At 34.2% G+C, this 12,706-nt stretch overlaps 1 protein-coding gene across 7 annotated transcripts in view; it reads left to right on the forward strand.

Annotated features, from left to right (window-relative positions):
* The window catches only part of KIAA0586 (KIAA0586 ortholog), a 112,706-nt gene that overhangs the window by 40,281 nt on the left and 59,719 nt on the right, over positions 1 to 12,706 (forward strand). For all 7 annotated transcript variants that reach the window (XM_040477274.1, XM_040477271.1, XM_040477268.1 and 4 more), the window contains exons 18-21: positions 205 to 285; positions 4,607 to 4,800; positions 6,245 to 6,363; positions 10,440 to 10,639. In XM_040477274.1, coding sequence (XP_040333208.1) covers positions 205 to 285; positions 4,607 to 4,800; positions 6,245 to 6,363; positions 10,440 to 10,639 — 594 coding nt within the window. The remainder of the gene's footprint in view (positions 1 to 204; positions 286 to 4,606; positions 4,801 to 6,244; positions 6,364 to 10,439; positions 10,640 to 12,706) is intronic.

Consider the following 12,706-nt stretch of genomic DNA (forward strand, 5'->3'; position numbering starts at 1 on the left):
GATAGCTATTGAGATGAAACTTGATGGCTTGAGGACTATCTTGAATTTCATTTACTTAATGAAATCAATTCTAAACAGGATATTAAAATTTAAAAATAGGACCATGAAATGACAAGTTTATGTTGTGGGTAGAAATATGATAAATTATACATGAATTAGAAAGATATTAAGCACAACAAAATCTTTTCAAAAATGTTTTCTTAGAATTCAGAATTTATGAAGGTAGATGAAGAAGAGGTGAAGTTTCCAGGAACGAACTTTGATGAAGTAATTGATGTCATACAGGTAACAAAGCTTAGAAACCATGAGAAATTATTTTTCTACCAGCATTCTTTTACATGATTATCTTTTCTTTAAAGGCTTTATTATTATTATTTTTTAGGGCAGTTTTAGGTTCACTAAAACTGCAAAAATAAGAGGGAAGTACAGAGATTTCCCATATACCTTGTACCCCCACACATGCATAGACTCCCCTGCTATTAACATCCCCCACTAGAGTGGAACATTTGTTAAAATTGATGAACCTACATTGACACATCTTAATCACTCAAAGTCCATAGTTTACCCTAGAGTTTACTCTTGATGATGTATGTATATTCATGGGCTTGAACAAATGTATCTGTCATTATAGTATCATACAGAGTATTTTCACTGCCCTAAAATCCTTTGTGTTCTACCTGTTCCTTCCTTCCTGACTCATGTCCAATCCTTGGCAACCACTGATCTTTTTATTGTCTCCATAGTTTTGCCTTTCCCAGAATATCATATACTTAGAATCATATGGTGTGTAGCCTTTTTAGATTGTCCTCTTTTACTTGGTAATATGCATGTAAGCTTCCTCCATGTTTTCATGACTTAGTAGCTTATTTCTTTTTAGTTTTGAATAATATTCCATTGTTTGTATATATCACATTTATTTACCTATTCACCTACTAAAGGACATCTTGGTTGCTTCTAAGTTTTGGCAGTTATGCATAAAGCTGCTGTAAACATCTGTGTGCAGATTTTTGTGTGGACATAAGTTTTCAACTCCTTTGGGTAAATATTAGGGAGGATGATTGCTGGATTGTATGGTAAAAGTATGTTCAGATTTATAAGAAGTCACTAAACTGTTTGCCAAAGTAGCTGTACCATTTTCCTGTACCAGCACCTGCACATCCTTGTCAGCATTTGATGCTGTCAGTATTCTGGATTTTGGCCAGATTTTATGTAGTGGTATTTCATTGTGGTTTTAATTTGTATTCTCTGATGACATATGATGTGGAGCACCTTTTCATATGCTTATTTGCCATCTGCATATCTTCTTTGATGAGTGCTATTTTCAAAATTGGGTTGTTTTCTTATTGTTGAGTTTTAAGAGTTCTTTGTATATTTTGAATAAGAGTTCTTTATCAGATTTGTCCTTTGGCAAATATTTTCTCCTAGTTTGCAGTTTGTCTTCTTATTCTCTTGATGTTGTCTTTCACAGAGCAGAAGTTTTTAATTTGAATGAAGTCCAGCTGATTTTTTCTTTCATGGATCATCCCTTTGGTGGCATATCTAAAAAGTCATTGCTATACCCGCAGTTATCTCATTTTTCTCCTATGTTCTCTTCTAGGACTTTTATAGTTTTGTGTTTTACAATTAGTCTAGGATCCATTTTGAGTTAATTTTTGTGGAAGGTATAAAGTCTGTGTCTATATTCATTTTTTTTTCCCTGTAGGTGTCCAGTTGTTCAGTATTATTTGTTGAAAAGACTATCCTTGCTCCATTGTATTGCCTTTGCTCCTTTGTCAAAGATCGATTGACTATACTTATGTGGTTCTATTTGTGGGCTCTCTATTCTGTTCCATTCTTCTCTTTGACTGTTCTTTCATCAATACCACACTCTCCTGATTACTATTGATTTATAGTAAATCTAAAAGTTGAATAGTGTCAGTCCTCCAACTTTATTCTTCTCCTTCAATATTGTGTTGGCTATTCTAGTTCTATTGCCTCTCCATATAAATTTTGGAGTCAGTTGATAACCACATAATAAGTTGTTGAGATTTTTATTGGCATTGCTTTGAATATATAGATCAAGTTGGGAATAACTGACATCCTGACGATATTGAGTCTTCCTATCTAAGAACATAGTATAATATCTCTTTATTGATTTAGTTCTTGTTTGATTTCCTTCATTAGAATTTTGTACTTGCCCTCAAATAGTTCTTGTACATGTTTTGTTAGATTTATTCTGAAGTATTTTTTTTTTGGATGCTTATGTAAATGGTATTTGTTTTTAATTTCAGATTCCACTTGTTCATTGTTGGCATATAGGACAATGATTGATATTTTTATGTTGACCTTGTATCCTGCAAACTTGTTATAATCAATTATTAGTTCCAAGAGTTGTTTTTTCTTCTAGTTCTAAATAGATTAATCTATATAGACATGTCTATGTAGACAATAGAATGTCTGCATAGACAATCATTTCCTTTGCAAACAAAGATCGTTTTATTTCTTCCTTCCCAATACCTTTTATTTCCTTTTATTGTCTATTTGTGTTAGCAAGGACTTAGTACAATGTTGAAAAGGACTGGTGAGAGGACACATCCTTGCCGTGTTCCTGATGGTTTGAGTATATTTTGACCATCAATATTATGTTACAGTGCTTTGAGAAACTTCCCTTTACTTTTTAGATAAATATATGTTACTTTAAAATTATGGTTATTATTGTATAGTACAGTTTTCTCTTCATCTAGATCACCTAGCTGCCTCAAGGAAATTTAATGATTATCAGCTATTTCCCATCTATATCTCATCTCTCCTGCTTCCTGTTTTCTTCCTCCATTCCATTTCCTTTGGCTTCCCTCCCTCCAATCTGTCCTTTCTTTATTCTGTTACATTTATCTGTTTGATTTCTGGATTATTGGCAAGGTCACCAGTTAGTTCATATTGAGGGAAAAAGTTGTGAGGGGTCTAAAATCCAAGAGAAGAGCCCGTATAACAGGAAGAGTTATAGAAATGATAGAAATGGTAAAATAGGAGAAAGGGAAAAATAGGAGGAAGTGAACTATGATGGATGGGAAAAGATCATAGAACCTGCTTGAATAATAATATGTCAATAGAATTTAAAGACATTTGTTCATATTTCTTTCAGAACTTTCAGAACTAAGACCAGTTTTGTTCATCATTAAATCAAACCCTGTTTTAGAATATTAAGAGATCATGGGGCATCTGGGTGGCTCAGTTGGTTATGCCAATGCTAGAATTCTAGCGTGAAGAGCTTGTATCTACACGTCCTTCTGCTGGATGATCTGTGTTAGTTTCCCAGCCTTATCTTTGGACAGCTGATCAAAGTTGGGTTGGAGCCCCACCTTGGGCTCTGTGCTGACAGCTCAGAGCCTGGAGCTGCTTTGGGTTCTGTGTTTCCCTCTCTCTGCCGCTCCCCCACTCGTGCTTTCTTTCTCAAAAATAAATAAACATTAAAAAATAAACAAACAAAATAACTAAATAAAGATTGTAACTCAATAAATATCCTCCCATCAGGAAATGAAGCCCACAACTACTAAGTGGCAAAGCCAAGGTAGGAACACTTGTCTTTGAACTCCAAACCATTTGCTATTTCTAAAACTATTCCTTTCACTTGTACATTGAAAAAAATAGTTGTCAAATGTCTTTTCTAGGCCTTAGACATATAAAGATAAATAAGATTCTTGTCTTTGAAACACTCATGTGGTGTTCACATGAGGAGACATACCAGGGAACAAAAAACTTTAATACATTGCAGGTCTCTTAATATTCTTTAAAAAAAATTTTTTTTTAATATCGACACGGGGATAGAATCCATAAGCTGTGAGATTGTGACCTGAGCCTAAGTTGGATGCTTAACCGACTGAGCCATCTAGGCGCCCCTAGTTAGAATTTTTAAAGAGTCCTAATTTTTTTGATACTCATATTAAATTATTTATAGGTAAAATGATATCTATGATTTATTTCAAAATTTTATGTGAAGGGTAAAGAAGATGGAGAGTATAGATCACACAATTTAGCTGAGTTGATAATTGTTAAAGCTGGGGAACAGATAAATGGGATATGTGTAATTTATACATAACAGATACAGTGTACAAGCACTATTTTGTGTACTTTTAAGCATATATGATATTTTCATAATGAAAATTTTAAAAATTTCAGAAGTGAGTCCTTTGATCATGATGTGATGGTACAAATAATGTGTAAGATAACCTACCTACATATGTAAATGTAATTTTTAGTTTCAGAAAGAAGAAGCAGTTATATTTGGAAACATCAGTTTTATTATGATAATAAATTAATAAATTTCTAGAGGGAAATTTTGAAGTGTTTTATGCAGGAATAACCATGTTATCTAATTTGTTTTATGACTGCTTAAAATGAACATTCGGTTTTAAAATAATTGTATAATTAAGGGTCTTCAATTTGATCTGTATGACAAATGTGTATATATCATAAATAATATGATACCACCTAATTAGAAATGCGGTTGATTAATGTAGAAGTGTTGGTTAATTCACTGACCTAAGTTCCCTGTCTGTACTTGTCACCAGTAAATGTTAAACAGATACAGAAATATTATAGGTTTTATTTTTATTATTATTATTACCAGGAAGAGGAAAAACCCGATGAAATTCCAGAATACTCTGAACCAATTCTGGAGTTTAACAGAAGTGTTAAAGTTGTTTCTACAAAATATAATGGTCCTCCTTTTCCGCCAGTTGTTTCTACTGTTCAGCCCACTACTGATATTCTGGATAAAGTAATTCAGAGAAAAGAAACATTGGAAAATAGCTTAATTCAGTGGTGAGTTTACAGTAGTGTTGGTGTGCACAGAATCGTAGTAGGAAATATAAAGTATTAAGTTTTGGCTGGAAATCTTCCTTGTTTTCTTTTGTTTATTAAACTTTCCTTTGCTACAGTTACTGTAAACTCTTTGATGTGAGGTGAGGGTTTTAACTAGTTGTTGAAGGTATTGTTTCTTTTCTTGAATATTTATGTTTTGGCTTTCTATTATGGCAAAAGAGGCTATTGTTAAGTAACAAAAGCCTTAAAAATGTACATATTCTTTTTTCTTTTTTAAGATTTTTTAAAAAGTATAATCTTTATACTCAGTGTGGGCTCCAATTTACAGCCCCAAGATTAAGAGTTACATGCTCCACCAAATGAGCCAGGTGCCTCTGTACATATTCTTTAATCCAGTGATTCACTGCCAGAAATTTATCCTAAGGATATAATTATGGTTCTGCTACTAGACCATACGCTACTTAGCACCTACAGTGTTTACTATAAACAAGGCATTATTCTGCTTGTTACTACTGTAAACTTAGGAACTCTATTTTTATCCTGTTTTTACCTGTGAGAAACCTTAAAGAAGGTGTGGAATAAACACCTGAATAGTAATAGCTATCAAGATTAAATTTAGAAGAATATTTAATGAAAGTGAAAGATATTAATCAAGAATATTTAGTGATGTTGAAAGATATTAATAATTACAAGACTTCCCTCAAAAATAAATGTGCATAGGAAAAAATTTGAAAACCAGTATGCCAAATTGTTAGTTGTGTTTGTCCCTGAATCTGAGATTATGTGTGAGCCTTATCTATTTTTTTAACTTTTACATATATTCTAATTTATCTACAATGAGTATCTATTACTTCTTTAATAATAGTTTATATCAGCCTCTTGGCTGCTCTAAAGAAATGTACAGAAGCAGTGTCCTTGTGTTCCCCTTCCTTTTCCTCCTCTTCTTTCTCTACTTCCTAAAAGTGATCTTGGAAATAAATTATCTTAACTTTCAAAGAGGAAAACGACCTGTATCGCAGTCTATATATTTATTTCTTTGAAGAGGGGGCAGCTGGACTTCTTTCCTAATTCTTATCTTCTGTGGTTTTATATGGGTGCTTTCCAAGTAGGGAACCCAACATTTTAGGTACAGGATATGTCAGATAATTCTTGACCTAAACTTTATTATAACTTTCGGAGGTCTGTTAAACTTTTCATTAGAGTAATCTGAAAGTTCATTAAATCAAATTTAAAGCTATCTCCCACATGGAGATTCTGTTTCATGTGGTTTATTTTGCTAGGAGACATATTTGATTTATTTCTTCTCTCCAGATTCAACTTTCAGAATCACTACTTTCATATGTAAATGTTAGTGTCCATGGGTAAAGTTTATTTTTAAGGGTGATATTTCTAACACTTCATACATTTCAATCAAATTTAGGAATCCTCAACTTTTATCCCCCAGGGTAGAACAAGAAATAATGTCAAGAATTATCTCTGGGCTCTTTCCAATCCAACAACAGTCCATAGCTAATGTCAGTGCTTCAGTCAGTGAGGCAAGTGAACCATTGACTTCTGACATAGGTAAGTGAAATGGAATCTTTTAAATTTTTTTGTTATTAAAGGATAAAACCTTCAAGTCGTGGATTTATGTATCTTAGAGGTCAAGTAGTCTTCAGCTGACAAAAGATAAGCTCTTCCTTCTAATAATCCCTTCCCTGTTCTCTGTAGTGGAGGTTCTCTCATCCCCTCTGAATACTGCAGCATTCAGATTATTATTGTTATTATTGTTCCACCCCTCCATCCCTCCCACCCCAAATCTCTCTGTTATTTCCCATAGCACTTTGTATATATCTTTGTTATGGAATTATCAGATTGGATTATGATTGGTGTACATATCTGCCTCACTTACTAGACTATTAGTTACTCAGGATTACCGATGTTTCTCCTTTAGTGCCTAGCCTCTGACTGACACCTAATAAGACTTTAGGTATTCACTAAATGGATAAACAAGCCTCTTTCTTTATGGAACCTATATCATTCTCTTCTTTGTATTCTCCTTCCTCTTCCTTTTCTTCTGTCTTCTTCCCTTCCTTCTTCTTCCTTTTCCTCCTCCCCCTCTTCCCCTGATCTTCTGTCTCATTTTCTATCAGCTTTTTTGAGGTATAGTTTACTTGCCATAAAATTCACCAATTCTGAGTGTACGGTTTGATGAGTTTTGATAAAAGAACACTACTGTACATTAGCCACATAATCATGATGTAGAAAAACACATCATTCCAAAAAGTTCCCTCATTGCCACTTTATGGTCCATTCCTAACTCCTTTCCATGCCTCCTGGGCCCTAACAACCACTGATCTGCCTTCTATTACTGTATTTTTGCCTTTTCTAGATTTTTATATGTATGTTAACATACAGTAGGTTGTCTTTTGTGTCTGCCCTTATTTAGCATCATGCTTGACAATCACATTTTATGTATGTAGTAATACTACATTATATGGCTGTAACATAATTTGTTAACCAATTTACCAGTTGATGGAAATTTGTAGTCTTTTAGTTTGGGACTATTATAAATAAAGCTCTGATGTGGATATTTCCAAGCATATTTTTTAGATACATCTTTTAATTTCCCTTGGTCATATGGCAAATAGATGTTTAACTTTGTAAGAAACTACTAAATGTCTTTAGAGAGGGTGTTTTAGTTTGCATTCCCAACCAGCAGTGTTTCAGCGCTCCACTCACTCCACATCCTCACCACCACTGGGTCTTGTTAGTGTTTTTAATTATGGACATTCTGTAAGTATGTAGAGATAGCTCATTGTGATTTTTATGCGCATTTCCCTAATGACTGATGATGTACATTGTTTCATGTGCTTATTTGCCATGTCTATACTCACTTGGGTGAAATGTCTTTTTAAATCTTTGGCCCATTTTTAAATTGAGTTTTGTGTTCTTCCTGTTAGTGAGTTGTAGAAGTTCTTTATTTGTTCTGGATACAAGTCCTTTGTTGGATATATTTTGCAAATACGTTCTAGTTTATCTTGCCTTTTTGTTTTCTCAACATTATCTTTTGAAAACCAAAAGGTTAATTTTGATGAATTTTAATTTATCAACTTTCCTTTCATAGTTTGTGGTTTTTTTGGTATATTACTTATGAATCTTTCTCAAGATCAGTAAGCTTTTCTCTCCTATCTTTTCTTCCAGAAGATGTATGGCTTCAGACTATACATTTAGTTCTTTGGTACATTTTGAGTTAATTTTGATCCCTACTTTATACCATATACAAAGATTTTTTTTTTTCAGCATATGGAAGTCTAATGTTACTAGCATTATTTGTTGAAAAGATTATCCTTTCCCTGATGAATTGCCTTGACATTTTTGCTGAAAATCTGTTGGTTAAATATGTATGAATTTGTTTCTAGGCTTTCTATTCTGTCCCTTGATATGCAAGTCTATTTTTATGTCAATAACACACATTATTGTAATTTATTATTTTTTTATTAATATGAAATTTCTTGTCAAATTTGTTTCCATACAACACCCAGTGCTCATCCCAACAGGTGCCCATTGTAATTTAAAAATAAGTCTTGAAATTGGATTGTGTAAATTCTCCAACTTTGTTGTTCTTCTGTTTTAAACATTCCTATGTATTATTACCTCTTTTTTTCCCTCTTCTCTCCCATCCAGAATTACCTACTTTTCTTCCTCCATAGACTAGACTGTTTTTTAACTGCCTAAATCCTAGACTTGAGTCCATATTTACAGCTTTTACTTTCACACTGCCACTTTGTCTTTAGTCCTTACAGAGCTTTCTGCTCTTCCCCTAATGAAACTCCTCTCTCACAGAATTTGATTGTTAAGAATAAACTTTTTTCCAAATTCTTATCTTCCTACGTGGCTCTAGCATGAGCACTCTCGACCACCTGTAATTCTTAAAATGTCCTCCTCGTTTTGGTTTCTTAGAATCTATTCTGTTCTTGTTCCTCCCACCTTTTTAATTTCTCTAGGACTTTATTCCTCATCTTTTTCTTCCTGTTACTTGAATAAAAATTTTCCCTAAGTTTCTGTGCTGTGTCTTCTTTCTTTTCTGTGTTTTTTTTTTTTTTCAGTCTGTTTTTGCCATTTGTTACCCTTGGTCAGTTGATGACTCCTAAGCCACACATCTAGGCTGTGAGCTTGCAGTTTGGTTTGTTGATGAATATTCTACTTGATGCTCCACTGGCATCTCAAACTTGACGTATCCCAAATGTATCTCATTTTTCTAACCCGACCTGCTCTTTCTTTGTTTCTGTTTACATTAATACAGAATTTTCTAACTTCACTCCACACAACTGATTGTTGCATTTGGCTAATTCTTCCTGTTTAGTATAATTTGAATGCTTCCTCCACTGCTACCACCCCAGGTTTTCTTTCATCACTTTTTGGAAGGAAGAAAAAAATGACCAACAAAGTTATCCAGGAAATTTGTTTTCCTGGATGAAAATCTTAAAATTTCCAAACTTGATTTTTAGATCCTACTGTCTTCTATTTAAAAGCATGTGTGTTTGTTTTTGTTTTGCCTACGTCTGGGTAGGGCTTTTGGCTTTTATAACAGAGATGTTCTGATTTCTGGTCATGCTAAAACAATAAATTATGAGAACTGAAAAGATATATCTACATATACTGCCAAATATAAATTTGAAATTTGATAATCTTTAATATGGTAACTATAGAGTAAATTGCTGTTACTTATCCTTCAACAAATGATCCTAAAACACCTGTACTCACTTTTTAGGGAATTCTGGATGTTGCTGCCTTAGTTGTGCTAATTAAGAAGTTCTCTTTGGAGAGATGACATCTCCATCAAATTGTATAGATCATTGTTTACATGTTCTCTACATAGCGCTTTAGAAATATAGCCACTTTAAATCTAGTGAAGTCTGTTAAGGAAGTTTTTTACTGCATTTTATGAACATTTTTACAAATGAAAAGTATTACCTATTTGGAATATTAATATACCTACCTATATAGCTTCTGATATCAAGCATGTAAACCACTATACAAGTTTGAGTAGGTTTAGTCTGTAGTGCTGGTAACTGATGTATCTGAAACTATAAAGAAGGAAGGTTTGTTTTCATATTTATAAAGCAGCTACTGTTTCTCTAAAATCCCCCAAAGTCATTGTGTCTTTGTATTTTGGCCAAGATCTGTAATAGGGTTTCCTGTTACCCTACTCTTGGAAATAAATGTGAGTTGTTTTCAGATGAGAACATGTAAGTGACTGCAAATCCTTTCCATCACTAAATTCTGAAGTGGTAGGGAAGAGGCCATGTGAGTAAAGTTTTCACCTGGGTGTTTTCCTCACTCTTTTGATTTGTTTAGGAAGGATGTTCATTATGTAAGTTGTCATCTTATTCTCTTTTATAATAAATAATTTTGTATTTTCATTTTTATTCTTCCTCCTACCCCCTTAAACACAGATGTTTGCATCTCTAAATTTTTTTTAATTTAAATTTTAGTTAACATACAGTGTAATATTGGTTTCAGAAGTAGAATTCATCACTTATATATAACACCCAGTGTGCATCTCTAAAATTTTAAGAATTAAGATTTGGATTGCAGGTATGTTTCTTACATGCTTATTTTGAAATTCTTTCTTTTTTTTTTTTTTTTTTTTGTAGTGGAAGGAACAAGCAATGGTGCCCTCCAGCTTTTTGTTGATGCTGGGGTTCCTGTGAATTCAGACATGATTAGCCATTTTGTGAACGAAGCTCTTGCTGAGACCATTGCTGTCATGCTGGGTGATAGAGAAGCAAAAAAGCAAGGGCCTGCTGCCCCAAGTGTTTCTGGAGATGTTTCAACAAGCAACACATACTTGCCGGTAGGAGTGACTTTCCTTTCATGACTTGGAGTCCTAGGGAATTTTTGATACGTCTCTTAAAAACCAGTAAGATGGGGGGCGCCTGGGTGGCGCAGTCGGTTAAGTGTCCGGCTTCAGCCAGGTCACGATCTCGCGGTCCGTGAGTTCGAGCCCCGCGTCGGGCTCTGGGCTGATGGCTCAGAACCTGGAGCCTGTTTCCGATTCTGTGTCTCCCTCTCTCTCTGACCCTCCCCCGTTCATGCTCTGTCTCTCTCTGTCCCAAAAATAAATAAACGTTGAAAAAAAAAATTATAAAAAAAAAAAACCAGTAAGATGGGAGTGCCCGTGTGGCTCAGTCGGTTAAGGATCTTGACTCTTGATTTCAGCTCAGGTTGTGATCTCATGGTTCGTGACTTCGAGCCCTGTGTTGGTCTCTGCACTGACAGCACAAAGCCTGCTTGGGATTCTCTGTCTCCCTCTTTCTCTCCCCCTCCCCTGCTTGCTCGCTCACGCTCTCTCAAAAATAAGTAAATAAATAAACATTAAAAAAAATACCGTGGACAAATTGTAAATTAGGTATTGTAATAAGATTATAGTTTGTGGTGGAGATTGATTTTTTGTTGTTGCTATGGTATTATAGTAATATTTTCCCCAGCATTTTATTTTAAAAACTTTTAAATCTATAGAAAAGTTGAAAGTATGATACAATGAAAATCTGTATACTTTCTACCTAGTAGTTACCAATTGATAACTTTTTTTTTATTTTGAGAGAAAGAGAGCAAGCAGAGGAGGGGCAGAGAAAGAGAATCCCAAGCAGGCTCTGTACTGACAGCACAGATGTGGGGCTCAAACGCACAAACCATGAGATCATGACCTGAGCTGAAATCAAGGGTTGGACGCTTAACCGACTGAGCCACCCAAGAGCTCCCAATTGATAACTTTTTGACATGTTTTATCTGTCTTTATATGTTACATACTCTTTAAAAATCATTTGAAAGTTGCAGGTATCATGACACTTTACTTCTGATCATCAGCAATATCTCAAAAAGAAGATACTTTCTTACATAATCAAAATGCCATCATCATACTCCTGAAGAAATTTAACACTGATATGTTAATACTATGTAATTTAGAGTCCATATTCAAATCTCCCTATTGTTCCAAAATAACCTTTATAGGATTTTTTTTTTTTGATTCAATATATAGCCAATGGTCACATGTTGCTTTTGGTTATTATATAAACTGATATTTTTAATCTTTAAAATAAAATATAGTTTATGTTCTTTTGTTGTTTGTTTCATCAGCCATACTGTGTTAGTTTCTAATCTATTATAGCAACATGGAATTATACATGTTATATATATATAGACTCTATACTACTATCAGCTGTTTAAAACTTTGTAGTCACTTCTGATTTCATAGATCATGAGGGCATCATTTTATATAGGTGAAACATTTAAACTAAGTCATTTGAGGTATAAACATGAAGTTACAGGGGCGCCTGGGCGGCTCAGTCAATTAAGTGCCTGACTCTTGATTTCGGCTCAGGTCACGATCTGTGGTTTGGGAGTTCAAGCCTTGAGTCGGGCTCTGTACTGACAGTGCAAAGCCTGCTTGGGATTCTTTCTTTCCCTCTCTCTCTGCCTCTCCCCTGCACACACACATGCACATGCTCTCTCTCTCTTAAAATAAACTTGAAAAAAACAGCATAAAGTTACATATTTGAATTTTATGGAGATGGTATAATGTAATTGATGTGATGTGATTATGCACGAGATTAGGTACATACTTTGGGTTTGCGCTTTCTTAGTTCATTGGTAATGCAAGCAGTGCAGATGTTGTTGGGTTATGGTTTTCTCTGTACTAATTACACTGGTTTGCTTTCTGCCCGTATGCTGCATATACTCTCATGAGGGTGATTGAATGAGAAAATGTAGAAAAATCAGTATAAATAGGCAGTATGTACAGTTGTTAAGAGCATGGACTTTGGTGCTGGGAAGACCTGAATTTGAACCCTCAGCTCTGTTACTTTAGTCTCAAGTATAATAGAGAAAATGCATAGAGTTCAAATGACCAAGACTTTATCAG

Source organism: Herpailurus yagouaroundi, unplaced genomic scaffold (assembly GCF_014898765.1).
Source record: "Herpailurus yagouaroundi ecotype Mexico unplaced genomic scaffold, PumYag 141, whole genome shotgun sequence".
In the NCBI taxonomy this organism is placed as follows: domain Eukaryota; kingdom Metazoa; phylum Chordata; class Mammalia; order Carnivora; family Felidae; genus Herpailurus; species Herpailurus yagouaroundi.